This window comes from Camponotus floridanus, unplaced genomic scaffold, assembly GCF_003227725.1.
Source record: "Camponotus floridanus strain SB8 unplaced genomic scaffold, Cflo_v7.5 scaffold267, whole genome shotgun sequence".
NCBI lineage: Eukaryota > Metazoa > Arthropoda > Insecta > Hymenoptera > Formicidae > Camponotus > Camponotus floridanus.
The window spans coordinates 61,268-88,965 of NW_020229400.1; the positions used below are offsets into that span (position 1 = coordinate 61,268).

At 30.5% G+C, this 27,698-nt stretch overlaps 2 protein-coding genes and 1 long non-coding RNA gene across 5 annotated transcripts in view; all 3 read left to right on the forward strand.

Moving 5' to 3' along the window:
- The first annotated feature begins 258 nt into the window (after positions 1 to 258).
- LOC109610434 lies at positions 259 to 908 on the forward strand. Its single transcript, XR_002192831.2, has 2 exons — positions 259 to 521; positions 722 to 908. It is a non-coding gene; the product is annotated as an uncharacterized LOC109610434 (long non-coding RNA).
- Positions 909 to 5,628: 4,720 nt separating this feature from the next.
- Positions 5,629 to 7,602, forward strand: LOC105257400 (quinone oxidoreductase-like protein 2). The gene is made up of 8 exons (XM_011267992.2): positions 5,629 to 5,898; positions 6,046 to 6,279; positions 6,355 to 6,546; positions 6,630 to 6,811; positions 6,926 to 7,014; positions 7,091 to 7,217; positions 7,293 to 7,422; positions 7,482 to 7,602. Exons 1-8 carry the CDS (start codon positions 5,677 to 5,679, stop codon positions 7,533 to 7,535), a joined length of 1,230 nt encoding a protein of 409 aa, XP_011266294.1. The 5' UTR covers positions 5,629 to 5,676; the 3' UTR covers positions 7,536 to 7,602.
- A 2,034-nt stretch (positions 7,603 to 9,636) lies between these two features.
- The window catches only part of LOC105257401 (serine-rich adhesin for platelets), a 59,330-nt gene continuing 41,268 nt past the window's right edge, over positions 9,637 to 27,698 (forward strand). The window contains exons 1-2 of one of the 3 annotated variants that reach the window (XM_011267996.3): positions 9,637 to 9,748; positions 14,297 to 15,355. The gene's annotated coding sequence lies outside the window, so the exon portion shown is untranslated. Of the gene's footprint in view, positions 9,749 to 11,480; positions 11,577 to 14,296; positions 15,356 to 27,698 lie in introns of those variants that run through there. The other 2 variants (XM_011267994.3, XM_025409458.1) reach the window with 2 other exon arrangements.

Below are 27,698 nucleotides of genomic sequence, written 5' to 3' on the forward strand. Positions count from 1 at the left end.
TAATTTACTAAATATTGGCTAAATATTGGCTTTGTACGCTCACGTGTGTGATCATTCTGTCTTTATTGCACATTGAACAAACGAATTAGACGAAGATAGAGCGATGTTTTCAGCGCTAAAAACGTCAAAACGATAGCAGCCATAGAGGGACAAATCTCGCACATGCGTAATTACGTAAACACTAGCAGACGATGGCCGGAATTCATAGATGTTGCTTGAAGTCTGTCTTGACGTAGTCTTAATTAAGATTGGCTCAAGTTCTAAAACTACCTTAAGAATGTACCATATGCACAGATAAATCTTACAAAATTGAAGTTGAGTTCAAGGTAGTCTTTATAAAGCCCGTGCTTAAGGATTTGTGCTCATGCTTAAGAATTTTACTTCGGAAATGTTCGGGATTCCCTAGAAATAAGATTAATCTGGCCAATGACATTTACAATGTACGAGCAAAACAGGAAGAGAACATGTGACAAATAAATAGTATATATACATATATTTTAGTATCTTAATTCTAATAAAAGGTAATGTACTAAATTAAAAATTTAATAAAAATACAAAAAAATTATAATGTTGAAGATAAAGTAAATTACTATTATATGATATTATATATGATACTATTATATGATATTTATTGTAAATTAATTTAAACGGGAAAAACTTAACCTTATTCATTTCATTGAGAATCATTTGTATTTGTTTTTATTTGTAAAACCTATTTTAGAAACACAATGTCCAATAAAAGAATAGTATATTCCGATCTTGACAAACAAGTATTTTTGGAGATTTTAAAAAAATATAAACATGTTATCGAAGCAAAAGGTGCAAGCTCCTCCTCATTAAAAGAAAAATCAGAGGCTTGGGCACTAATTATGGAAGAATACAATAATTCTTCTTTAATTTCTACTAAGGTATTTATTATTTTTACTATACTTTTATAAATTTTTTAAAATAATACACATAATTCGCAATCAGTCATGTATATATTTTTTTCAAGTAAAAATGTGTGAGTAAATTTTATTAAAAGAAATAAGAAATAAGAAATATTATACATAAATAATGAAGGTAAGTTAATGTGTGAAAAAGTTTCTATAAGGTAAATGAAATCTAATCTATAAATAGTGACAAAATTTAATTTGTGTTGTATCTGCAGACTTAATTTTTTATATAAAATTTTTGTATAAAATTTTTATATAAAAATTTTATATAAAAATATAAAAATATAGAAATGTATTTTTATATAAAATGTTATATAAAAATACGTATTTTAATATTATTTTAATAAGAAAAATACAAAAAGTTTGTTACATAATAATTATATTAAAATATAAAAATTATATTTAAATTAAAATGTATTTAATCTACATGATTAATAAATATGTTTATTTATTCATCAGGTTAATGTTATATATATTTAATATATAATATTTAATGTTTCAAACATATTATTCTTTCTCCTGAAATGTGTTCGAAAATCCTATTCGTGGAAATATTGATTTGATCAATCTAAAGTCACTAGATTAACAAAGTACCGCAATTTTGATCTCAATAAGATAAGCTGGAGCAAAAATGGCGTCCGATAGTATAGATATAGGCTGCAATTGTTGCATTTCTCCACGCAACAACCTGGCATTTTTGATATTTTCTTCTTTTTCTGCGCAACAGAAGGAGTTTTCTCACCTCACACACAACAGGACACAGGACAAACCAGGATCAAGATTAGAAAAATTGCACTTAGTATAGATAGCTACACAAAGTGTGCACTATCTGCACTATGGTACTTTGTTAATCTAGTGACTTTACCCGCGAGAATGTCAAGGTTCGTTCGAACGCGTGACGCGCGTAAACATAAAAACGCATGTATATGCGCCAACAGCTCTTTTAAGAAAATACTCAGGACTGAAACAGTTTCACCAACTGGTCAATTGACGAGTTTTTTGTATCAGTAATTGGTGAAACTGTCTCATATATGAAATAGTTGAATTGAACTTTTTTGAAAAGTTTATTCGTCGTTGTCGCGATATTAACGTCCGGAATAAGTGGAATATATTCGTAAGTTATATACAATTTTATTATTAATAAATAGTTGATTGCTCTCGAAATACGATACTCGATTATACGATAGGAATCAAAATTACAAATTATTACTTTGTTGCAATCTTTACGAGCAATGATTATTCTTCTATTTCTATTTCGTTTCTATCCTAATATATATGTGTACACACATACACACATTTAGAATTCTAATATAATAAATAAATATTCTCTCTGATATCATTTGATCTAAATATAATTTGATTCAGAACGCGCAATAAAATGATCGAATAAAAATCGGATAATTAACATAACGGAAATATATATTTTTAAAGTTATATACAAGTGTATTTATATATACAAGTATATCTTTAAAGTCACATACACACACACACACACACACACACACACACACACACACACACACACACAAACTCACGTACACTGAGAAAAAAAAGTTGTTAATTCGACTAAACCGTTTAACTAAATTATTATTTTTTTAATTGAAATATTGAAATATTTAAGTTAAATAAATGTCATGTTAGATTTATAATAGTTAAATATTCCAATTAAAAAGATAATAATTTAGTTAAATGGTTTAGTTAAGTTAACAACTTTTTTTCTTTTACAATTAGTCTTTTCTCTGTCTACTATTTGATTGTTTTATTACGCTTTTACAAGGTCAGTTCTATAATGTAACTTTTAATTTTGTATTTCATATAAAATTATTATTTTAAACATAATAATTTTCTTTCTTTGCATTTCTATCATGAATAGACATTTCCAACCTTTACTAAAAAACTAAAAATATCCCTCAATTCTTTCTCTCTTCGGACAATTTATTTACATTTATATATAATTCTCTTTATTCTTTTAAAAGTGAACATCGAGAACAAGGTACACGAATATTGTAAATGTCAAAAAATGATCGCGCGAATATTATAGTTGTGAATATATAAAAATAAATGCAATATACTATGAATTTTCTACGTTATATATTGAATCAAAATTAATTAAAGCCGTGGACAATATTCAGAAATCAAAGTTGTGCGAACGTTGCGCGCAGGAATGGCCATGCGCAGAAACGAATGCGCACTGGTTCGGCCGCCATGTTAGCACGTCATTGCTACGTCATACGCGTCATACGTGAATCGGAGTCATACGCAGTTACACGGATCGTCGAACATCCGCATTTTTCGCGTCTTTTAACCGTTTTTAAACGAATATCGCGAGTGAAAGAGTGTCGAAAGTGTTCAAGGATGATCGCGCGACTTTCATAATATGTCAGTGAAAGTGCGCGACATCTGTTTTTAACAGTTCAGTGATAGCTCGATCGCGAAGATGGAGCGAAGTCGCGTCGCGTTATTTGCGCCCTTGATGATGATTATCGGATGCGAGCGAATATCGAAAGTGCCGAATAAAGTGTCGCGCATTCGCGTTGATGATATCGTGTGCATCAAGATCGGAATGGGACGTCCCGAGGCGAGCGAGTGGAGCGGCCTGTAGAACAGCCGGTGAACGGTGAGTAGATTTGATTTATCATATTTGCGTGACAATTCGTGCTCATTCGACGCTTATACAGCATCGCGATGTCTCGAATTACGTTCGAACAAATCGGCGCCGCATCATAATTCGATGCGATGCCGTGCAATTCAAATAAAGTCGATCGCGTGAAGATGATTAGGCTAGAAGCGATTTCAAATTTATTTTGTATACGCACAGTGCTGCACAGCCTATCTCGTAGGACTGCCAACTGTCAAACGATAAATTTTCGATCTAATCTAACCTAACCTAACCTAACCTAACCTAACCTAACCTCTCAGTGGATGTCGAATGTAAACACAAGTGTATGCTGCCTGGATTTTATTATGCTTTCAAAAATAATATTTAATTATTTCATTAGTGTATTACATTTTATTACGTAGTATATTAATTGTATTAAATGTGCGACGTACAGTTTTACACATTTTAATGAGAAGTATATAATATAATTGGTTAGGTTAGATTAAATTAAAACAAGCTGCTGTGATTCATTTAACGTAATAGGATTAATTTGACGAATGTGCAGCTATTGAAGTTACATGATATTTGTGGACACATTTTTAAAGTAATCATGAGTGTCTTATCTCATCTTGATTATATGAAATTAAAATATAAAATATTTACGTATTCCACATTAACGTTATTCATTACAAGTACTATATTACTTTTCTTATATCTCAATCATATCATCGATGAAGCTTTTCATATATCGCAGACAATATGATACTGTGTGTGGAATTTTACACAGGTAATACATGGCATAAAAATAATTTCTTCTCAAGTATTGTGCGCATTTCTCAAAAATAAATCAAATTAAATTATTTTAAGTAGGATCCAAAAATCACTACATTGCCAGGATTGTATCTTATTATAACTGCGATATTATCACCTTTTAATATGTGTGCGCAGTATTACATACATAAAATATATAAATTTATTTGAAACGTACAGAAATCTTTATCTTATTTATAATATTTATGATATAAAAGAAAATTGCAACTCTAATGAAACAGAGCGGTGGAATAATTGGTTGATACTTATGCTGGTCTAAAATATTTATCCTTTTTTCATCATTAAATTTTTGATGCTTTTTTTATTATACAGATGTTATCTGTAAATATAGTACTTGTAATGTTGCTTCTGTATCACTGTAAGAACACAAAAATGATAGTATTTGCAGGTAATTATGTTATATATCATAAGAAAGAGAAAATAAAATTAAAGTTGAATACTGAATGTGCTCTAAACTAAAACTCATCTAAATAAATAAATGCATAAATGTGCGCCCCACATTCCTCATGAAAAAAATACATAATATTAATTTTTATGTATTATTATTTTTAGATTTTTATTCTTTTAAATTCTCTAGATGCACTTTTCATTTCTCCTCTCTTTCTTTCCAACTACTAAATATAGATCTATCATTTTTAATATAGATCTGTCATTTTTAGTGTACATTATTGCAGTAAGTAGAATAAAGAGCAAATCTTTTGGCACATTTAAAATGTACAGGAAAGTTTTATCTGATGCGTTTTTTTCAATAGAAATATCTGAAAAAAATGCATATGTCTTTTTTAATCTTAGTTTTTCTAAATAAAAATTAGAAGTTCGAGCTTGAGATGCTACGCAGTTATTTGATTGGTTGAATAAGGTCTTAAGCCAACCTCGGACCAGACTTAAGACGATCTTAAATATAAGATCAGACTATGAATACCGGCCTTAGTATAGATAGCTACACAAAGTGTGCACTATCTGCACTATCGGACGCCATTTTTGCTTCATCTTATCTTATTGAGATCAAAATTGCGGTACTTTGTTAATCTAGTGACTTTAGATCAATCGAAAAGAGATCTTTTGTCCTGATTGGTCAATTAAATTCTACTTTACCCCAAAGTAATATTTTCGAATGTACTCTCGCATGAATGAGTTTGTTTATCTAGGTTTATCTTCTAGTTCTAAGTTCTAGATATCAGACGGTTTGATTCTTATAATTTGTTAGTGCGCTTTGAAATTTTTATAAAGGTATTATTATTTAAAAGCGCTAAAACACGTATTGAAATTTTTGCAATGATTACGACGTCCAATTAATTACATTTCTTTAATATGACATCGATAGGACATCGATTTTTTATAAAATTATGTAGAAATAGCTTGTCATCGCGAATCATCGCTACAAAATTCAGCAATGTAGCTGTCGAAGAAAATGCGAAAAATGTCGCTCCGGTTTCGCAGCCGGGAAAAATTCAAGCTGCATTATTAAAAGATTTTTCCGGTTCTCTTGTTATAGAGAATCTGGAGTCACCAAAAAACGTACAAGCTAATGAAGTAAGTAGAAGAAAAAAGAATTAAGTGCAATTTATCGTTATTTATATTTATATTTATATTTATAAATATATATATATATATATATATATATATATATATATAATATCAAAAGAATATATCAATGATAATCTCAATTTATTTTCACAGGTTCTCATTGATGTTCATTATTGTGCATTAAACACTTCCGATACGCTGCTCAGTAAAAATTTGTATACATTTGAGCCTAAATTACCAATAATTCTGGGTTATGAAGTTGTTGGAAAACTGGTTGAAGTTGGTACAGAAGCAGAGAAGAATGGCTACAAAATTGGTGATAAAGTCATTGCTCTTAACAAGGAAAGATATGGAGGTTTGGCCGAGAAATGCCTGGCAGAAATTGGAGTAAGACATGTTTAAAATATGAATTTTTTTCTGAGTACTTAACACAATATTAATAACAATACTTATCTTATTTAGGATATATGGAAAGTACCTTCTGTGATAAATTCTGTAGATGCTGCGAGCACTTTAGACAACTATATTACTGCTCTGGTTGCGCTAGAGAGAAAAGTCAGTATAGATGAAGATGATATGATCTTAATAAATGTTGGAATAAGCGGTATTAGTCTTGCAGCAATAGATCTTGCAACAAATGTCTTTAGAGCAAAGGTATAATTATAATTTATTTTATCTTTGTCATAGTTACAATGTATTTCATAATTACACTTTGATATTATATTATTTTTACATAGGTCATTGGAGTATGTGCGACTGAAGATGGAGCAGATCTGGCTCGAAAGAAAGGAGCATTTGCATCCCTTAAATACAAAGATAAGAAATTATTAAAGCAAATAGAGGAAATTGCTGCCGAACGAGACATCAAAGCTATTTTTGACGATGTGGATGGAGAATATTTCAAGAAAGTGTTGGAATGGTAAGCTTCAAAGAGACTTATCAGTAGAAATAGATTTTTGGATGTAGAAAAAAGTTGCATGTCTGGATTTCCACATCAGGTAAGATACACTAGTGAGACATGTAATATTTTTAGCTTTACCAATGTCTACAAAGATGCAACACTAAAGGATTTGCTGCGCGATGACAATTTCGCTGTGGTGGTGCATCATTTGTCTCGCGAAGGTATAAATCTCTATTTTCTTGAAATAGTCATAATCAACATTGGATGGTTCACTCACTTGTAGCCTCTGTCATGAAGGGCGCATAATCATAGCTGGCACAGCGACAACTATGACGAATTCTCATTCGGAGGCGCAGAAAGGTTCCTTCAGTATTACTGGTTTTAATCTCACCGAATATAAAAAGAGAAAGCCTGACGTATATCGGTATGTTATATGTTTATAGTTTCTATTCCTTTTATATGAATAAAAATTTAATTATTTTGTTTACCTTAAAATTAGTCAAGCAGGAGATGAAATTTTACAATTCCTTGAAGAAGGGCTTATTACACCATCTTGCTCGTTAATTGTTGGCTTGCATAAAATCAATGACGCGTTGCAGTTTATTTCCGAAAATAAATCTCCAGGAAAAGTAAGTAGTAGATAGGATTCGAGTTTTTTGTTACAATGTTATAAGTATAAAATTCACAGGTTGTAATCGACATCAGGAACAAGGAAGCTGATGCAGTAAAAGTGACGAAATAAATAAATTTATATGTAGTGATATATTTTATACATTATATTAGGATAAATGTTATTATATAAATGGAAAATATTCATATAGTTAAGTCATTAAGATTTCAGTAATAAAATTTTCTTTTCTAACTCGTGTATTATATTCAGCAAACAAAATCTAGTTTTTGCAGGTCGTCCCACTCTACATTATAGTTGGCAGTCATTATTAAAATCTCTTACAAGATTGCAATTTTTTCCAATTTTAGCTAAAGAATGATTCACTACTTGTTTATATGAAAAATTAAAAACTTTTTAATATTTGAAATAATTTTATATAAATATATATATAAATATATATATGTGCATATATTATTAAAAAATAGATCTTCGCGATGTTTCAATTGCTCAATGTTGTTTTAGTTTTTAAGTCACTTTTGTATTGATTAGAAAAGATATTCAGTGTGTAGATTATGTGAAAATGAGCAATTATAGGGAAGATGTAGATCGATCAACAAGTTTTTATCCATCATTTTTAATCTCTGAGAATATTTCTTTTAGACTTCGACATTAGGCATAGACAATTAGTCAAAAGTGCTGATTAGCTAATGACTTAGGAACACGATATGATGTAAATATTCTAAGCTATACAGATGTGTCCTGACTTGGTATCAATATCCGTCTGAGATATACAGAATATAATATTTCAAAATAATTACATTGTGTCTAGACTTTCTATATCATGTGAAGGATATCATAATGATCAAAATCTGTCACTGCGTATTACTTATAAATGTGACAAAACGCGACAGTAAAATTATTTTAAATAATTAAAATTATTTTAAGTACATATGATGTATATAATTATTAATCATTCTTTTGTTAACTATTAGAATATAATTGATCATTGTACAAATATTATGGAAACTACTGTAAATCCACACACAAATGTACATTTTATATTGCAAAAATTAATATTTGAGATTTATTTTGATATATTTGGGATTTATTTGATAGTAATTAAAAGATATTTGGAATTCATTTTGATATTAGTTGAAAGACTACATATAATTTTTTCAACTTAATTAAATAAATTGTAAACTATTTTCTCAATATTTATCTCAAATTCCTCTTATAAAAGAATGTACAAAATTGACGTTTTTTTTCATTTTTCATCATGGTTTTTTATTATTTTAATCTCGATTATTTATATTAATTGGAATGTACATTGCAGACGCATATTGCAAATTCATATATGATGAACAGCAGGCGCATTCCAAATGTTATTAACGTTTTGTACCGACTAGCGGTGAAGGCCAATTAGAACGCTTTTAGGTCGTTAATCATAAAAGTGGTTCGAGTTCAAGGTAGCCTTCTCTTAATTAATCGTAGGCGTTCTGTCAGCGCGATTTTCAAATCCAATTGTCCGGTCTATCTCTGAATATTGCGAGCACCAGGCTCCTTATATGTAAATGTGTTTTCTCCCTAAACCTTGGAGCAAATTGACACGATATATTGTCGACGTGGAATCAAGGAAAATTGATTGTCATTGATCGTTCACGTCCTGTTCGAATTCCAAGGCTGGAGAACGTGGCGCATTCATATACATATGTATAAGGATTAATGGATATTTACATTAAAGAATATAATTTTTTATCTTTGTTACATTTTCTATAATTATTTTTTTTATTAAATTTGAGCTTTATCTTTTTTAAAAATAAAAATCGAAACGCTTACAATTTTCGCGTAATTAATGATTGACAATCATTTCTAATGAAATAAGTATACACATGACAAGAAAGAAAATACACATATGACATACGTACACATACAAAATCAGACTTTTTTAATCCATTTCAAGCGGATTTTATTGTATATTTTTCTTTTCTAAAAAAATATGTAATATAAATTAGAAAGTATTATGATAGATAACGATTCTTCTTAATGATTATTTTTGCTAAGAAAAATATTTACTTCAAATTAATTTATATTTTTCAAATATTTAATATAATCTTTCTTAATTTAAATTTGACTCAACCTAGAATTTTCAAGAGAGAATCTTGTATTAATAATACATGTCTATAATAAGATATTTTATAATGACATGAGACAAATTTCTTTCCACAGATTTTATTCGACTTAGACGTACATCACGTACTCTAAAGAGACGGACGTTTTAACTAGTGATATACGATACAGATGATATCACGATGCTATATGCTTGCCAGATGTCGCAGATTTCACAGGTAACGAACGTTCATAGAAAAATTGCATACGACTAGTTAGCGAGAGATATTACATGAATTTTGCGAGATACTTTCGTTTAAGTTTACAATACGTAATACTTTTCGTATTCTCTATATCATCTTTCTGCTGATTACGCAGATACACATTTAGACACATACGTGACTTTAAATACAATTCGCAAGAATCATGATAACTATGATGGATAAATGATGTATTCAGAGGTTGCATAAGTGTAAAAATACAGATGTTTTTCGTAAAAAAGATCTTTTAATTTGCGAGATGTGATCATCTTTAAACATACATATTTGAATCATCTAATTCATGTCATCTATTTCTCGTATGTAATTAATCAATCTTTATAAAAAGATAAATATATTCATAAATATACTTTTATTAGAGACAAAAAAATAATTATAAATTATTTTCTTTATACTGGAAAAATAAAGAGACAAAGATATTCAATAATTACATAAACTCAATGTCAATTTCACAAATTCAAGATTCATAATTTTATGAAAATCACTCATCTTTCATAATAAATTGTTTAATCATTACCGAATACAGAATGTATATAAAATATTGTGAAATGTATGAATGGCTCTAGAATACAATAATAATGAGATGTCATTTAGCGACTAATAGGAGGATATAATGAAGATGACGGATTTTTTGTACTGAATATGACTTCTCTTCTCTTTTAATGATATTAAACAATAATTTTCGCATTAGAATGTAAGAAACGAAAAAATCGTGTTATATAAACATTATGCTAAACACAAACGATATATTAAAGCAGCTTAAATTGAAAGAAGATTTATATCATTTTGCGCAAAAAAATTACCATTTTTGCAAAACTTTCGCGTATGACATGTTCAGTGATTTTTTAATAGCAGACATTAAGAGAGAAAGAGCTATCTTATCCTAATTATTTGTTTTTAGGATATATAAAAAATATTCTTTATATAATTTAATCGTCGCATAAATTACATGAATAAAAAAATGTACATGACTGTTATTCGAAAAATCATAAAATCATTCTAAATCTAAATTCTAATTCGCATTGTCAAAAAATCCGCATTTATCGCAACGAAAAGTTCGAAAATTCAAAATTAACAATCATCGAGAAACTTTTCGAATTTTCTATTTACAAGAAAAACTCGACCGTTCGAATAATCCTTCGTTTTTTTCGCGGCCTAAGAAACACTTGTCATAAATGTTTATGACAACAGTATCAACCGTCAGCAAAGTCAGCGCAGCGTACGGGCATATGCGCCCATACGTCACGATCAGCTGATCGCCAATCAGCTGATCGAAAAAGATCGTTCGCATGACAATTGTAAAAATTTTAACGTTAAACCTCATCGGCGACTAATTGCTCGCGGCGCCATAAGGTCACCGCTAAAATACAAAATTTATTGATCCACGTCGCAACGGGCCCAAAATCCTGCTCGCTATAACGAGCACCGCGCGAGGACACTCCGAAGTCTCACACTTTTCGCTATCTCAGTATTCTCGCTCTTCAGAAAAACCGCTTAGTATAACCGCTTGATATCAGTGAATATATAATTTGCGACTAATAAATCAATTTGCATTGTGTCAAAATTAAGTCTAAATTAATGAAAACCTAAAAAAAGAAAAGAATAGAGTTGTTTCTTAAGAGTTATAAGTGATTTTCGTAAAATTATGAATCTCGAATTTATGAAATTGACAACATTGAGTTTATGTAATTATTGAATATCTTTGTCTCTTTATTCTTAAGAGAATATTACATACAATTATACCAAAATACGGACAATTATACGGACAATTATACCAAAAAAGTATCAGGTAGGTACGCCATGTCATAATACTCGCCATTGTAGATCATTTCGATCACAATCGAGTAAGACATTCGAGGATCTATTGCTACTCTTTAAACTGTTTCTGGAACAAGTTTCGCAAGTGTATAATGAATAACGATCTTGTTAGGATAAATTATCGTTGCGATAAATTGGAGATTTGACAAGTAAAATTATGATCTGTCTAATATCATTAATTATTCCTTATATTTAACGTAAACGTGATAGTTCCGAAAAAAATCTAAACAGTTTTACGAACTAATCAAAGAAATGAAATTACTCTTTAATGCTTGCAATCAATCAATTATTTCTACATAACGAATAATAAACGAGTTCGTTTTTACGCTTTTCGATTATTTTTATATCAATTTATATTTGCATAACAAAAGAGGAAATGGGAGATATTTTTAGTTATTATATTTCTAGAGAAATATTTGCACAATTCTTATTGCTTGCGACGCAATCACGGAAAAGGATAAAAAATTCGATTGAGGGTCGCAACAAGAATTTTATCCCGTGCTTTATTCAGCTTTGAAATTCTTTTTTTTTTTAGAGAGACTCAAATGACAATCCTGTCGCACGTCACGGTTCGTCAGGTCGCCCAACCGGCAAAAGAGTCACATACTAATAACTGGAGCAAAGCAGTTGTGTAAGCCGGTGGGTGGCCGCCTTTCTCTGCGAAGCGGTTGCCAGAGTTTAATACTGCGACGTGATTTTCTATGCTTACAATACGAAAGATTGGCGACGTGCTGACAGATTCATGCCGATTAACGAATATTGTTGCGTTGAGATCTATAAATCTCAAGAGCGCCCTGATAAAAAATATTTTGCAACTCCGTCGTTGTTTAAATTTGCGACATCTGATAATGAGATAAATTCGTATCAAAACAATGTTTCATTTAAATTTAACATAAATATAAATATTTGATATAAATTCTATATTTGAAAAAAAAGCAGGGATATATATAAATAAAGAAGCTTAATAAAAAAAGAGATTTTCTTATAAAAATCCATAATTGCACCGATAATGAATGGAACATATGCAAATTTTATTAGGAAAAAAATTAGAATAAAAAATAAAAGTAATATTTAAAAATTAAATTAAATTAATTAAGGCATTTTTATAGAAACGATTCAATGTAATGAAATGTAACAGACGGACAGACAAGAGTAAAAGGTTTGTAAGAAGTCGAGAACAACCAAGAAAAGTGCAGGGGAAAAGTGAGCTGGGCGACCTTCGCGACAATTCACTTACCTACCTTCGGTCTGATCCCTCGAATTCAGTTCGTACTTGCTCGTAACTGCTCGACTTTTTGTTAATGCCTTTTCTGCATCAAAAATCGATAATGGAAACAATTTCTGCAATTAATATCGAAAACATTTTGTAATTTCTTAAAAATTATTATTAGAATTAAATTGATTATATTTAAAAACAATGCAATGATGTGCTAAAAGTTGATATGTATTTTTTCGTTAATTTATCTTGAAGTCGTATATAAGATTTTATATATATGCTATATACAGATCATGACATATATAATAATTACTTAATGTTCTGTTAAAGATCCAGTTTACTATAGCAATATGAAAAATTGATGATTTTTATAAATTTGAAGAATATTAGAAATTTATCTCTTTGGCATTTTTTTTACATATATTTCTATTGATGTTTAAATGATGCTTAAACAGTATATCAATATTTTTAAATCTTGAATACTTAGCCTTTTTTAGTCAATATCAGCCTCTGCGTGAAACGTGTTAAAAAATACATAAAAAATGTTCGATGATGTGACATAATGTTTCTTGTGTAATGAAGTGAAGAAACTTGGTCTATATATAATTTTATTTTATATTTCGTAGGATGTCTTTTAAATATTTAATCTAATTTTATTTAAAAAATTGTGAAACACACATGACAAAATAATATTTTAAAATTAGATATTTCAATTTTGCTGAAATTTTTTCATTTCTTAAAATATAAAAAAAAAAATATTAAATATTAGTTTTTTAAAATGCTATTTAAAGTCTTATAACTCTGTCAGTTTTGCGAATTTTTCAATAAAATTTGGAAGACATATTCTTCAGATATAAGAAAAATCAAATATAAAAAATCGATTTTTTTGATTCTTTAAAGCAAACTGGGATTTTAAGAAATAGGATTTTGAAGAAATTATTATGAAGTAATCACAATATTACAAAATGATTAAATAAATGAATACGAGAAAATTATCTGTTTTTCTGCTGCGTTTTTCTTCGGCGTCGACAGAGTGGTGATTAAGATTGTTGGGAGTGAGCGTGTAATTTCGGCAAGATTTATCGAAAGTGACATTACACACACACACACACACACACACACACACACACACACACACACATTTTCAACTTTACCTTTAAAACGATTATGCGACGGTTTTATCTTCTTTTGTTAGACATAATTATTATGCACAACAATGTCTCGTAAATGCGATTTATGCTTTACATTCACGCATAAAAATAAAAATAAAATTTGTGTAAAGAAATTTGAATTAAAACAAAATATTAAAGTTGATATAAAATTTTTACGTATCAAAAGAAGACAACATTCTTTCGTTAAATAATATCTAATTTCAAAAAACAATCTAATCTTTTGCAAGACATTTTGTGCTCTGTATAGAAAAAATTCAAATATATATATTTTTTAAATTAATGAAGAAAATTATGTGCTTCCAGGATTATCTAATCGATAAACAAATCACAATATCGGAAGAGCCAAGATTCCGACGAAAGAAGAGAAAGAAAGAGGGGATCTTGTGCTAACAGAAGGGATAAGAAACCCATGCACGTACTCTTACAAGCGGTGCGACGACTTTAGTCTGACGATCGCTTCCACAGAGCGAGGTTGACTGAATCCGACATTAATTCCAGGATAGTCCGTCGGTTCGAGCACACGGTGCCTTAGATCCTGGTGAGTGATTAGTGTAAAAACACAAAAAAAAAAGAATTCGACGGAGTGCTCCAAAAAATTTCGCGTCGCGATATATAAACATTAAATTTAAATTCTACTTCATGAAACAATTCGAAAAAAATCAGGTCGTAAAATTCGAAATTCGTAGTTTGACAAGAATATAAATTACATGTGTAAAATGTTTATAACGAAAGTATTGTAAACGGATTTTGAAACAAGGAAGAAATTTTTTTTTTAATAATCTAGATTATATTAGTTTCCGGAAACACTTTGCTACAAAAAGTCGAGGCTCTTTCTAACATTTTTTTATATTACGCAATAATTTACATAATAATTTATATTCCCATCGAACGAGATACTCTCGCGAGAAGACATATCCCCAGTTTCCGCGGCACGTGGCGAGCTACTCCCTCTTCGCTTGATCTAGCAAAGTCTCGAGGAAGCCGCCGATTTCGCGAGCGTGTGCGTGGTGTGCAACTGGCAAGAGAAAGTGTGCTTGCTGTGTATCTTTCGGTTTTTCGGTGGATCGATTCGCGACGACGGAATCGATGATCGAGCGTCGTCAGCGACCCGCCTGACGATGAGAGGCTCGCGTTTTCTCAGGACAGCATGATTCTCGGCGCGTGCGATTGTCCGCGTGCATTAACATGCGCGAAGACACACGTGTTCGCGGGGACCGCTAGATCCTCCTGAAGAGGCTGCAAGGAAGAACTTATCTGAAAAGAGATTGCCGCAAGAACGAAAGATTCTCTGGCAAGGATCATCGAACGTGAGACGATCGCAGATCGATTGCGAGGACAGTTACTGGCCGCCGAACTATACAGGTTAACCATTTGTTGTCCTTCTTATCTGAGATTCTTAGAAAATAATTAATTAAATGGATTATTTTGATAGAAAACAAATTAATAAATTCAAAAATACAGATGAAACAAATTTTCCTTTGAATTGCGATTATTGAAAAATTTGAGGGGATTATTGAAAGACGGGAATTTATGATGAATTGTGTTTTCTAACAATTAAGAAAGCATACAAAGTACACCTGTCGTTTGGTAGAAGCAATATTTCAAACTCTGAAAGAAGAGAAATAGAATCATCTTCTATCTACAAATGATCATAATTCGATTCTCCATTAATCATGCTAGAATCGATGTTGATTGTATTTGTACTCTTTAGATTATATTTTTTAGTCAAGTATATCGGCGAAACACACACACACACACACACACACGCACGCACGCACGCACGCACGCACGCACGCACGCACGCACGCACGCACGCACGCACGCACGCACGCACGCACGCACGCACATATATATATATATATATATATATATATATATATATATATGTATATATTACATAACGACGGATTGCATATGTAACATTATGTACGGCCCGTCACCTAGACGTAAACTGATTTCAACCAGTTCCTCCTATTTTTCTTCGACTCGAAATATCTGCTTTCACTGTACACAACTGTAGACGCGCGCCTATAACTGCTCCGAAAAATTTAAATCACACTATTACTTTTTTTTCGTTCTTCATTCATTGCTTGTTCCTTGTATATGCAAAATCCTCAGCATCGCTTCATGAATGCATAAATTCTTTCTTCTATTTTTTGCGGCACGTACAATTTTTTTATAATTTTCTCTTTTAAAATATATCATAAAATATATTATAAATATATTATAATATATTATTTTAAAATTTATTATTTTAAAATATATTATTTGTTAATATGTATATCATTTTCATTAAATTTTTTATAATAGAGAATATTATTGATAAATATTGATAAGTTAAACGAAAGTATTGACAATTATTATTGACAATTATTGACAATTAATTATTGACAAAATAAATTCTTGAAACACCATAAAATATGTCAAAAAATATGATTAAAGAAAATTGCAAATTAATATGTTATTGTACCCGATCGTTTTCTCTGTATTCGCCAATTTTCCGCGATTAGAGACACTAATCTTTTCTTCCCATCGTCTGTAGAACGAGAAAATCGACGGACGCGAGAAACTCACCGCATTTATCGTCGCAGTTATGTGTAGATGATAGGCAATGGCCCAAATCGCCAAGTTTTGTATCGAACTGATCTTAAATGATTTAATCCGTTTGCATTTCATGTTTTTCTCTCTTCCTCTCTCTTTCTGTCCGCAATCAAATTTTTATTCTGAATAGGAAAAGCGTGATTGAAATATCATTGATACGATTAAGCTTGGAATTAATAACAGTTCAGGAACAATTTAATAAATATTAGGTTTATTAATTCAGGTTGAAAAATATTCACTTATATCCTCTTCAAGATCCTTTAACTTATATTTCTACGAGTTTTACTTTCGACTTAAGATTACCTACTTTAACATCGTTTAATCGATATCTCTTAATTAGCATACATTCCGATTAGCATAATCTAGTATACTAGTCATTTTGATGTTTGGCTTTCGATTTTTAATTTTTGTCATTTCCTTTCGTTATATCGCTAATATTTCAGATCCATCGAATCTCGCGATACTTCATATGATAGATATAAAGTTTATGTTCTTTAAAAATTAAGGGAAATAAATTTTCTTATTCATTTTCAATGCATCGAGCGTTTAATCGTTAATAAAAATTTACGCGAAAATTTACGCGAGTTTTGTCGCGAATTGAAAATCGCGAAGCTCGCTTCCGCGATTCAATATATTTAGCCTTGTTTGTCGAATCTTGTTGATCGATTCTGACGTTTCCTGAAGCGTCGCAGGAAACTCTCTCACTTTCATTCGCACACGTGCTACGCATCACGCACTCCCCTACACGAGATACTCTACGCATGTTACACCTATACAATTTCTATTCCATCTCCGCGTGATTCCGATACAGAATTTCCAAGAGAGAAAATCTCTCTTCTTTCTACTCAACCACGCGAGTAGTTTCAGTCATTCTGGATATTTATTGCACTTGCAGTGATAAAAAAAATACGTGTAATATATTTTTCATAAATATAAGACAGATAGGGATCTTTGACCGTGCATGCGATGCAGAGAAACAGCTGTAACGCGAACGATTCAGTTAATTAAAGAAATAAGTTAAATTACCGATAAGCGGATAAGAATATGTTCTATGTCGCAAATTATAATCGCAATTATACGTGAAACTGTTATTACACGCTTTCTTTCAGACCTTTGTAAAACCGCGAATTATCGTTGTTTAACTCTCATGAGCGACGATGTATTCCTACGAGGAATTCTCGACAGAGAGAAATATCTGTTTCACAGTAGCAGGATTTTCTGTCGTGTTTGAATAAGATATTTCGCGATCTAGGTCGAAGAAGCATGCGCAGATTTATAGGCAATTTCTCGCCGTAATCTTGACGGTCGCAATAATCGATAGAAAGAATCAATGAGTCATCTCGTCCTCTCTGCTCGTTTCGCTCGAACCGAGCAAAAGTATAAGAGAAGTAAAAGTCGAAATAATGAAGAACTTTTCTTTCTTTATATATTATTTATTCCGCCGTTTATACCGTTTTCTCATATAAGTTAGACTGGTCAATCATCTATTATTGTGCCGGTAAATCTGTTTTCCCAATCTTGCGATTGATTGCATTTTTTATCACTTTTACGTCAATCACTCAAACGTCATCAAAATATTATACTTTTAAATAATTGTGGACATCATATTTTTTCTATCTTCTATTACAGTGAAACGAAACTGCGCCTTTGCACTTTAATATTTAAACAGTTGATCGATTTATATAACAATTTCAACGCTTGTTACATACGTGTTCAACGTAATCTTTTTGAAGAATTTCGACAGCTTTAAAAGACCGCTTATCTCTAAAACGAAAGCCGGTTCCGTCTTGCAACTATTACCGCTTGGCTATTTTTTTTTATTGACGCGGCTGACCACCTCTGGCCATATCTGCTTGGCCGGGCAATACTTGAATTGATTCTATTTTCTCAATACGATATTTGAGTTTTTAATCTAAACCGTTAATAACTGCCAATATTTTCCTATTGATACGGGCTATTTTTTTTATTGACGCAGCTGACCACCTCTGGCCATAACTGCTTGGCCGGGCAATACTTGAATTGATTCTATTTTCCCAATACGATATTTGAGTTTTTAATTTAAACAGTTAATAGCTGCCAATATTTTCCTATTGATACGAAAAAAATGTATAAGATATATAAGATGTCAGGTGTCAATCTCCTCCCAAAAAAAAGCTCTTGTAGCTTACCTTTGAGAACTTTTCAAAATACTATAATAAAGTATTTTTTCATCGAGTACTTTTCGAGTTATGAGGCTTGAAATTATTTCTTAATTTTTACATAAACCATAAAATATCTAGTAAAATATTCATTTTTCGATTATTTAATACTTTTATATACAAAATAATGAGAGGAATTAATTGGTGTAAAGAAAATACATAATTGCTTCGAAGAAAAAATGTCATTTGCAATTAACAATTACATTTTTTTTCTCGAACAATTATGTGTTTTCTTTACACGAATTGATTCCTCTCATTATTTTGTACATAAAAGTAAGGTAAGATAATCGAAAAATGAATATTTTACTGGATATTTTATAGTTTATGTAAAAATTATTTCAAGCCTCATAATTTGAAAAGTACTCGATGAAAAAATATTTTATTATAGTATTTTGAAAAGCTCTTGAGGTAAGCTACAAGAACTTTTTTTGGGAGGAGATTGCCCTGACACTCTGTATATATAAAACATCAACAATTAGTTTTTTTTATTTTTATTTTAAAGTTAAAGTAATGAATCTATGAGTTTCTTGTTGTCGAATTTTTTGCGCACAATCAAATATTTTTTTCAAAAACAAAGAGAAAGAACTAATGTGGCAAGAACGGGTATTTAAGATACATATAGAAACGTTTTTGCACGAGATTCGATTTATGTAATACATCTCAAAGGAATGGTATGACGAATCGATAATTGCGTATCCGATTAAGATGTATCAGGAAAGCGACGCGAATACTATAGGATCATGCGCTCGCCCTAATTTCGCAAATCTCATTTTGTACCGAGCCTCGCAATAAAATGCCGCTTTTTATAACTTGTGTAACGCATCGCGCAGGAATTTCGCGGCCGTGATGGGGAAAGTGTTCATAAAGACGGTTTGTGTGAATTAAATTTCGCACTTATTTTCTTTAAGATTTATAGATATCGCTTGATTTTTTGAAGAAAGAAAATTTTCGCATTGAATGAAATTTGTGAAATTTAGATCAATTTGATAGTATCATTCCTCGAGAGAAGCTTTTCGTCTGTTCTTTTCAATTTTTTTTTTACAAAACTTTTCTAAACACCATTTGTGACATCATAGTTCTTTTACAGACAAATATATATTTTTTATTCTTTATACTCTCTTTTTGTTATATGTATTTATACTCTAATTTACTTTCTAATTTTTTTTTAATCTATCGAATCCACTGATATAAATTGATCTGATATAAATATGATATAAATCTGATATAAATTTCTGATATGAATTTTTTATTACCGATAAAAATCACTTTATTCCATTTTCTTATAATGCGGGAAACAAACAGCGCATGAATTTATAATAAAAAAATGAGAGATATCTTCCCTTGCAAATCGAACGACAATCTCTCTTCCGAGCCGTAAAAACTCAGTTAACTTCCTTTCGTTTTTCTCTTTCTCTCCGGACCATTTCTCCCTTTTGCTCGCAGTTTTTATCAATTGATCGCACAATCGATAACTCTCTAACGATAATCGATACCGCGTTACGCAAGAGCGCCTTTGCGACACTACCCACGCGCGAAATGTATTGTTAATCCTTTCTCGAGTGTGCCGTATTACGAAAAGAATGTTACATAGCATTCGCGATTTTCCTATCTACTTGGCTGCTATCACTCTATTAACTGTATGGCGTTGTTTGCGCTCTGGACATAATGTGCAACGGACTATTGTTGAAATCAACACATTATCTTCAAGTGTGATCTCATAAGCTGTCATATTTCGTTTTAATTATAGCATTCCATCGATCTCACTCTTTTCTATCATTATTGCTGCAATATAATTTTATAAAATGTTGAAACTTTAAAATATTTATACTTTACATTTAATAGAGAATAAAGAAAAAATACATGAAATCTTAATGTAACTTTGAGGAATTCTAACAGAAAAAGCATTAAAAAATAAGAAACATTTATTAGAAAAGAAAAGCGTGAAGAAAAACTCTATCAATTATAACTTTCTGACGATAGTGTCAAAACGAAAGTTTATATAGATTAATTCATAAATTAGAAAATTTATGAATTATCTGGAAATTTTATCCTAGAATCTTTTTCTATTCTTTTATTAATTAATCTTTGCAGCTTGCAAATGAAACTTTTTCTGTATAAAGCCGTCTCCTTATTCTGTATTTTTAATGCAGACTTTAAAATTTATTTTTCAATAAATATTATTTTTAATGTACCAATCGGCACGTCGATTCTTTGATTACATTTTGCAATTTAACGGCTGTCGCGGAATTAAAGATTTACGCGTGCATCGTTACGTGTGACGCGAATAAACATGCATGCGACAGATAGATGCCATTGATGAGTTGTTGCTTTCGCAACGAGTTTGACCCTATTGCAAAATATACCGAATAATTTAGCGTAACTATTTAGTTCTGACGTGCCTTTATTCGCTTCCTTATCTAGATCATCTCAAACTAGATTAAAAGTTTTCAAGATCCTTTCTTTCTTTAGTATACATTTCTCAAAGTATATATTTATGAAACTTTTGGTGCGTAAAATGTATGTATAATAGACACTCTAAAATTATATATTAAAATTATATATATATAATTATAATATTCTATTACATAACATTGAGAAGAATCTGAATTAAATATTTTTAACTTATAAATTAAGTAAAAAAATATATTAAAAATTATTCTTAAAGAAATGTTTAAGGTATTAAATTAGCAAGATTAACCTATTATATTTTTCTAAAAATATTGTGAAAAAACTTTTAATCACACATCATAATTTAAGCAAATATTTATAATAGATAAGAAATCTTAAAAAAAACTCGTCCCTAAAGGAGTAAATAATTATGTTGAATTTTTAATTTTTATTCGCTACGTTGAACATTCGCGTTTCGAAAGACTCCTAGTTCCGCGTGATCGACCGATACGAGATCAGATCTGATAAACATAAATGGACCGTTGGTCTTAGAGACAACTGTGCACGTTAAAATATGCCCATACACTTTCTTCGCACGTTTAGCTTTCGTCACGCTGGCCCGCTTGATATGGCATAGATCTATCATTATGTTTTCTAAGTATATTTTACGGTGATTATCTAAATAGCTTATTTTATCGAAATTATATATTCTAAATACGCTTTAAATTTCTGCTCACACCTGCTAAAAAGTTGTCTCATTCGCTTTGCTATCATTTTTTTATAAATATTGTTAATGCGATGCATGATCTTAGGAGAGATTTATATTCGCGCAACATTAATTTTTACATGAGAAATATAATTTTAATACTTAAATCATATATATACAGGGTGTCCCAGACTTAACGAATCAGCCATTAATAGCAGATTCCTGAGATCATTTGGAGATGAAAATTCTAATACCAAAATGTTGAGGAAGACTTCATAATAAATGTTCAAACTACTGACTACTGTCGCATCGAAGACACAATCGCGTTCACTGCAGAATCCTATTTTTTATCTTATATTGATCCCTCTCGATATCGATATTATTGCGCTGTACGTGGACTTCTTGATGTGCTATGTCCCTGAGCACAGGAGAATGTAACGCGCCGATTGGTAATCTTGATTTTTTTGTAGCACTGAAACTACATTTTTCTCATCATTTTTCTCAACATTTTGATATTAAGATTTTCGTTTCCAAATGATCTCAGGAATCTACCATTAACGTCTAATTCGTTAAGTCTGGGACACTCTGTATGTGTGTGTGTGTGTGTGTGTGTGTAAGAGAAAAAGAAAAATATAATGTACATGAAAATGTATTCTTCACTTTAAAGTCGGTGCAGATAATTATGGCCGTGTATGAAGGAAGTATTCATCCATAGTTTAACGGTCATTAAATTCGGCTTTCTTCCTCGTAGAGTTTCATGAATCTCTCTCGATCGTACTTTACTCATTCGCCGGTGATTTGTGTACGATGACGATAAATCGTTGGGATAGCATATAATAAGGATAATAGGAGATAGCAAGGTGCAGAGTACGATCGATAATGTAACGGTATTTTTTTTACTTTCACGCTGACGATTGCGATCTTCGAATGGTCGTGGTCATCGTCGTGTAGGCCGCCGGGTCATTGGATAATGTCAAATTATTTTTGACGTCAAGCAACGTCCAAGGAAGGAATGGATTCGATTAACGTCACGATAATTGCCAGTTGAAAAAGAGAATAAAGCAATGCTAATGTTACTGTAGTATCATTGTTAGAGCATGAACAGTCAATTATTCAGACGATATCTGCTGCTGAAAAATTTGATGATATTTGAATATTTTTTCTGTTTTTTTTGCTTCTCCTCTTTCGCTTCTTGCAATTTTATAGAAAAATATATTTATAAAATACAATTTATTTGTTTATTAATAAAATGTTAGACCACCATTTGCCTTTAATAGAGCTTCAATTCTTCTTGGAATAGAATTATGAAATTTTTGAATAATCTCCAGTAGAATATTGTCCCATTCTTTTATCAAAATATTTGTCAATTGCTTCAGAGAAGTTGAAGAAGAAAATCTGCTTCTGACTCTCTTTTCCAAAACTGTCCATAGTGGTTCGATGATATTTAAATTAGATAATTGTGCTGACCAAAGAAGAAGTTCATTTTGATGCTCCAATCAAGATTGAATTTTTCTAGTTGTGTGTATGTTATTATCATGACATTATTTGAGAGAAGAATGGGACAATATTCTACTAGAGACTATTGAAAAATTGCATGATTTTATTCCAAGAAGAATTGAAGCTATGTTAAAGGCAAATGATGGCCACTATCTTACTAATAAACAAATATAGTATTTATTTTTCAGGTGTTCACATTATTTTGTCTACCTCCTGTAGATTCTTTACGGAGAGAAACATTGATTGTTTAGAGACGAATTGACGCCGATTCATCGAGGGCGGATGATAATCGCATCATTACATGAACTTTGTCAACGTAATTACTGTCATTAGCAAATTTGCATAATGCGACATCTTCATCCGTTCTATTTTATTCATCCCACGTTGTTTATGGTCTGACGGGCGGATTATCGGCGTGATTATTAGCGCTGCAAATATTTCCGCGACAGGCCGTCGTACTTTCATTATGGCTTCGTTCCGCCGATTTCCCAATGATATAATCGGCGAATAGTGAAGGCGGTTATGATAAATTCTCCAGAGTGCGTCTGAACGGAGAAGGAAACGCGCTGTAAAAATGCAGATTAATATGCACACGATTCGTTTACGTCACTTATGCGGTGTAGGTGTAATGACGTAATAAAAGGACTCGCCGTGTCGGTTACTTTCCCGCATCGACTTCAACCCCTTCGCCATTTCATTGCGATCCGCTCGAAGGGCGTTTAGATTCTGCAAATCGCGAAGGTTTCTCGTTTTGCATTCATTATCTATTCATAGCGCAGAAATTCCACGGCAAAAATATGCCGATAATAAATTAAGCCATATGGCATGCTGGATTTAATCAGTATAATAAAATAATTCTAGAGATACAGTACCGATCAAAAGTAATGCATCACTTAAAGAAATAGAAAAGTTGTTACTTTAATGAATTTGTGAGATGAACTTCATAGACGCGCTCGAATAATGAGATCTATTAATCAAAAACAATCGTGGACATATTTGCAAACATGTTGAAATCAAATATCAGTAACAATTTTAGAGAAATTATCGTCAAGAATGCTGAGTGTATGCGCAGTATTGGAAGCAACGAAAGGCTATTTTGAAGAATTAAAAATTTAATATTTCTGCTATTACTTATTATGACTTTTATATTTTATTTAATATTTATTTTTTTATTTTATATATATATATATATATATATATATTTTTTTTTTTATTTAATTTTTATAATTTTATATTTTTAATTTTTATTTTTAATTTTTAACGCATTATATTTTTATATTAAAACTTATATGAAATAATAATAAAATATAACTTGATCAAATTTATATAGGTTTTTATTCATTAAAGTAACAATTTCCTTGCTTTTATAAGTAATGCAATACTTTTGAGCAGTACTATAATTAATCTTTGTATAATTATGACATAGATTATATATTTTTGTTTCTTATTATGATAAAAATTTTTGAAAGTATTCCTCATGTTGTGTACATGCAATTCTGTTATTATCTCATCCACCTGGGCCTTGATTCTAAGGTAATCACTGTCACGGACTTAGCGGGATAGATGTCCCGTTTGTGGTTTAGAGAATGAAGCAGATATGAATGATGCAGATATGTATATGTACATTTTATACGTAAATGCGAAAAGATATATTAACCACACAATGACATTTCTACTTTAGCAGCCTCTTTCAAGCAATGGTGTAAATTGCGAGATAATGTCAAGGCATCAATATAAATTAGATTTTTCATATAAAACATTTACATTATATTTCATGATTTTTTTTGCCGAAATAATTTCATTGTACAGCATATCATTTATTGGTCGGACTAATAATCTCGCCAATAGTAATAAATAGGGGACATAAACCCTTTTAAATCTTTTTTTTTGGAAAAAGATGAAAAAAGATGGAAATATATGAATTAAAAAATGAGAAGAGATAAATATATGTTAATAAATTTTTAATTTATATGTTAATAGTTTCCATAAAAACTTGGGATTAATAGAATTGATATATTTTAATCGTCTTTTTTTATATCAAAGATCTCTTTTTTATTTTATGAAAGTAGTCTCAAAATAATAAAACCCTTTCGAATAAAATGACATAATGACGATGATCTAGCGTTAAGATGCATTTCGCGTAACAGTTCATAAAAAAGTATGTCCCGCTATTTATCGTGCATTGTGACGGGCAAAGATCTTTGGTCGGCTACTGTCGACCGCGGGAACGTTTTAATATAACGAATGACATAGCTCGTTACGGCCACGCGGAAGCCGCAAAAAAAGAGTAAATACAATCGGTTAACGGGACGGTGAACGTTTAGAGAATGTACGTCGCTATATCGATAGCACCGACTTGGTACTCCATTGCGATATAATATTGGAGATCGATTTGATCGGTCAACCATGAAAATGTCATGTTTGCGAAGAAATGATCTTTCACGCGTGGCGCTACAATATTTTCATTTATTTTAAATTTTCTTCAGAGACATTAAAAATATCGAAATAACAAGAAAAATGATACTACACGTTATTTTTACAGATTGATGCAATTAGAGATATAAAAAATTTTAATAGAAGAAAACATATTTGACTTTTTTCATTGTTTTTCTAATATAATATTATTTTTCTTCATATTTTTTGTTGAATAAAAAAATAAAATTCTTATGTTTCTTTAATTTATCTGTTTTCGTAAGTAATTTTAACGAACCAATGAGATTTTTATGCAAATTACAACAAACACGACATGATTTTTCAGAAATAAATACATAAAGAAAATTTTTATTATGCATTTAATTGAAAAAATTATCCGAATTATGTTTGATATTTTAAGATTTGGAAAATCTTATTAATTTATTAAAATCGTTTTTAAAAAGATCAAATAAAAAATAAAAAGATTAGCTTTTTGAATAAAATGTTTATATTTGCGAATTGCAAATGGACAAAAGAAGATTGTAAATGATTAATATTCTCTAATGATAGTAAAGATATTAAAAATAAAATAAATAAGTGAAATAAATAAAATTTTAATAAAAGAACTTGCTTTCTTCGCGAAAATAGAATAAAAGTGTGAGAAAAAAATTTTTTTTCTATTTACCCAAGTATAATGATGATTTATAATCATTATATGCAGCGAAATTTAAAATCAGTACAGATATTTTAAACATAGGATATATAATTATAAATGCTAATCTGGAGTCCCTGTGAGTCGTTATTTACAGTAACATAATTAAGGACGGTGATTGACCTGGAGGATTTTTCACGATCTTTTTTCTTGTCCATTCATCTAAGACTAGAATCATCATTATCCGGATCTGGAGCAGCGCTTGATTTATGGATCCACGGATAAATCACGATTCTCTCCACTGCAACGACGGTGAGATTTTCTCGGGAGATACAGGCACCGGCACGTATGTTGCATCCGTTAAATGCGGTCGTTAACGCAGTTAAAGCCAGAACGCGTACACGGAAAGGAAAGAGCCGAGCAATTTTTAGGAGCCGGCGGAAAATATGATTCCCGTTTTGTTATATTGGTCGTAGCTCCAAGCGCGATTTATCGCGCCCGAAATATTGCGTAACCACTCATTATCTTACACTGACGAGAGCCGATCGTGGCGGAGGGGAGACCGTATAATTGGGCCCTTACGTAAAGACCATAGGAAAGTTCGGTATTAATTCCCGCGGAGGCGGAGAATCGCATACGGCGATTCTCTGCAGTTTCGGCCGCCGGTTTCGCATGAGGATATCGTAAATCTCTTTCGTAGAGCCGTGATGAAAAGGATGCAATCAAGTACCAGGGTTATTGCGAGCGTGCACCTCTCACACAACTATTTACTCACAATTATTTTATAGGTTAAAGTAAATTTTTGAATAAATTAATAATATTTATTAATAAATTTCATTGTTTTTATTTTTTCTCATTTTTTCCATTTACATATTTTATTTTTTTAAATTTATAATTTACATGTAAATGGAAAAAAATGAGAAAAAATAAAAATAATAAAATTTATTAATAAATATTATTAATAAATAATTATTTAAATATTAATAAATATCATATATCATCAATTTAAACATTAAATATTTAATAAACATTTAACACTTATATATCTATATAATCATATTATTAAACATTAATGTAAAATAAGTTATTAATATTCAAATAAATTATTAATAACTTTAAAAAAGTTAGAAAAATATAAATTAATAATAACATAAGATTAATTAAAATTTTATAAATAATTAAATACTTATTAAAATATATTTATTAATTTTTAATATAAATAATTATTAATAATTAAATTTATATATATAT

Excerpts from the sequence above, each read along its gene's own strand:
- LOC105257400 (XM_011267992.2), top strand. The coding sequence starts at position 5,677 with ATGACATCGATAGGACATCGATTTTTTATAAAATTATGTAGAAATAGC. Across the intron at positions 5,899-6,045 it reads AAAACGTACAAGCTAATGAA|GTTCTCATTGATGTTCATTA; the intron begins GTAAGTAGAAGA and ends TTATTTTCACAG. Across the intron at positions 7,423-7,481 it reads AAAATAAATCTCCAGGAAAA|GTTGTAATCGACATCAGGAA; the intron begins GTAAGTAGTAGA and ends TAAAATTCACAG.